This window comes from Pistacia vera, unplaced genomic scaffold (assembly GCF_008641045.1).
Source record: "Pistacia vera cultivar Batoury unplaced genomic scaffold, PisVer_v2 Contig676, whole genome shotgun sequence".
In the NCBI taxonomy this organism is placed as follows: Eukaryota; Viridiplantae; Streptophyta; class Magnoliopsida; order Sapindales; family Anacardiaceae; genus Pistacia; species Pistacia vera.
Window position 1 is genome coordinate 122,506 of NW_022196530.1, and position 2,495 is coordinate 125,000.

At 33.3% G+C, this 2,495-nt stretch overlaps 1 protein-coding gene across 1 annotated transcript in view; it reads left to right on the forward strand.

The window, feature by feature from the left end:
- Positions 1 to 1,594: 1,594 nt before the first annotated feature.
- Positions 1,595 to 2,495, forward strand: part of LOC116113232 (receptor-like protein 9DC3) — a 6,084-nt gene continuing 5,183 nt past the window's right edge. Inside the window, exons 1-2 of the mRNA XM_031399382.1 lie at positions 1,595 to 1,645; positions 1,775 to 2,326. Of these exons, the coding sequence (XP_031255242.1) occupies positions 1,595 to 1,645; positions 1,775 to 2,326 (603 nt within the window). The remainder of the gene's footprint in view (positions 1,646 to 1,774; positions 2,327 to 2,495) is intronic.

Consider the following 2,495-nt stretch of genomic DNA (forward strand, 5'->3'; position numbering starts at 1 on the left):
AAAAAAAAAAAAAAAAAAAAAACATTTCTTTACTTGTTGAAAACAAATTAATGCCAATGATATATAATGTGAAAAATTGAAAAGATGAATAGTTAAAAGGAATGAATTTCGTGTTAAGAGTAAGAATCTGGTATGTAAGAGATGATTTTTCATTCACTGGTTTAGCAAATTACTATACCTGAGGCTGAGGAGGAGATAAGCGAGTCAAGTCCGAAATAATTCCTATAATTACGACACAGAATTTGTGTCTGAGTTGACTGGCAGCATCATCAAATTAATCTGAATTCATTCCTATAATTACGCTGCAGATTTACGCAGTGGAGCTGATTTTGGAGTTGCTAATGGCTGTTTCCTTGACATTTCCAACATGCTTCGGAACAATCAAAAAGTCCTGAATTGATGAACTCTTGCAACACTCAAAGACTGATGGCGTAAAATTCGAGTCTTAGTAAAGTGGATAGATGATTTCCAGTCTTCACAAAGACTTTGGGACACTGAACAGTCTCTACGTGATGAAGGATCTTGTATGAAGTCTTCTCAACGTCAAAGATACGGTAATAGTTCATGACACGTGTTTTATTTTACAGCAATAAGAACGACAGAAAATATTTTGGGAGTCCTTTGTGCTTCCGTTTAGAATGGTTTAATCTGAATTTAATTTTGAAATGAACATCAATGGAAATGATGTGTAATGTGGAAAAGATGAAAAGTTGAAATGAATGGAATTTCCTGCCGCTAGCATTCCAATTTCCAAACATTCAGAAATGAATATCACTTGGAATTAATAATTCCCAAGTCTCTGTGAAAGATTGGAAATTTATGAATCTGCCGTCAAACTTTTTGACAATCATCTATCCACTTTATTAGGTCTTGCTTTTTATGGAGTGACTTTTTTACTGTTGCGAAATTCATTTATTCTAATTATTCATTTTTTGTTTTCCACATATAGAATGCATTAGCTTTAATTAATCGATTTTCTACTCAGTATATTATATAATTGCACATCAAAGGATCACGTCTCTGTTTAATTATGAAAAATTAGGTTCATATTAAATCATAATATGAATAACATTTACTATTCATTTTAAAAATTCACAACTCGTTTTGAATTATTATATAAGATAAGGATGAATGCTATTTCATTTAATAGGCAATGCCACCTATAAAATCTGAATTGTGAAATGAGACTAAAATCTTCGTAGCTATACTGATTATATAGAGAAAATTGACAATTTCTAAGTATGATGATTTCACCCTTATTGTATTTTCTGTACGGCCAGCTTCATACACATGAAGATATTGATAATTATGTTCCAAAATAAGGAGAAAAACTCTTTCTACAGCAACAAGAACCAGAGAAAATTTGGGCTTCTATTTAGAATGGATTAATATTAATTTAATTTTGAAATGATTATCAATAAGCATTTCTTTACTCAATGAAAAGTCGATTGATGGAAAGGATGTACAACGTAGAAAAGATGAAAAGTTGAAATGAATGAATTTCCTACAGCCTTTCAAAATTTCAAAAAGTACTCTGTGTCTTGCAAAGACTCAATGTCTCATGGGTAAAATATAATACTAATAAAGTGGATAAATGACAGTCAAAAAGTTTGCAGTTCGTGTTCTTTACGTGATGGAGGATCCTGTATCAAGTCTTCTTTAAGTCAATGATACAGTAACATTCATCACACACTTCTTATAAATTACATATCTAAACTCCATTATTCTCATTCACCTATTCAATATAACTTGCCATTTTCTATTGATTTCTCAGAGAATAATGGGATTCAAATTTCATTATAATCAAGTTCTCTGCCTCCTCTTCCTGTTCTTGTATACTGGTTTTGAAGTCAATTCAACAGTCATATGCAATCCCAAAGAGAGTCTTGCCTTGCTCCAATTTAAGAACACCACTCCAGTTGAGCTTACTGCGTCTCCTACTGCTAAATATGTTTGTACTCCTCAGACACTCTCTTGGGTGGGGGTTACAGATTGCTGCTTTTGGAAAGGAGTAACATGTGATAATGTAACAGGTAATGTAATTGGCTTGGACCTCAGTTCCAGTAGTTTGACTGGTACCATCCACGACAACAACACTCTCTTCCAACTTTCCCACCTTCAATGGCTCAATCTTAATCATAATATTTTTTACGATCCCCCAATATCATCTGTGTTTGGTTTGTTAAGAGATTTGACGCATCTTAACCTTTCTACTTCTGGATTTTCTGGCCTAGTACCTTCTGAAATATCTCACCTATCCAAATTGGTTTCAGTTGATCTTGGCTTTAACGGGCTGAGATTTGAGCCACAAAATTTCGCGTTGCTGGTGCAATATCTTACAAAATTAAGTGTTTTTTGTCTTACTGGTGTTGATATGTCTTTAGTATCTCCTGTTTTGCTATCGAACTTATCTTCTTCGATTTCAACTCTCTCACTCGAATACACTGAAATGCATGGGAAAACCCCAGCTAACGTTTTTCGCCTACTGTAAAGAA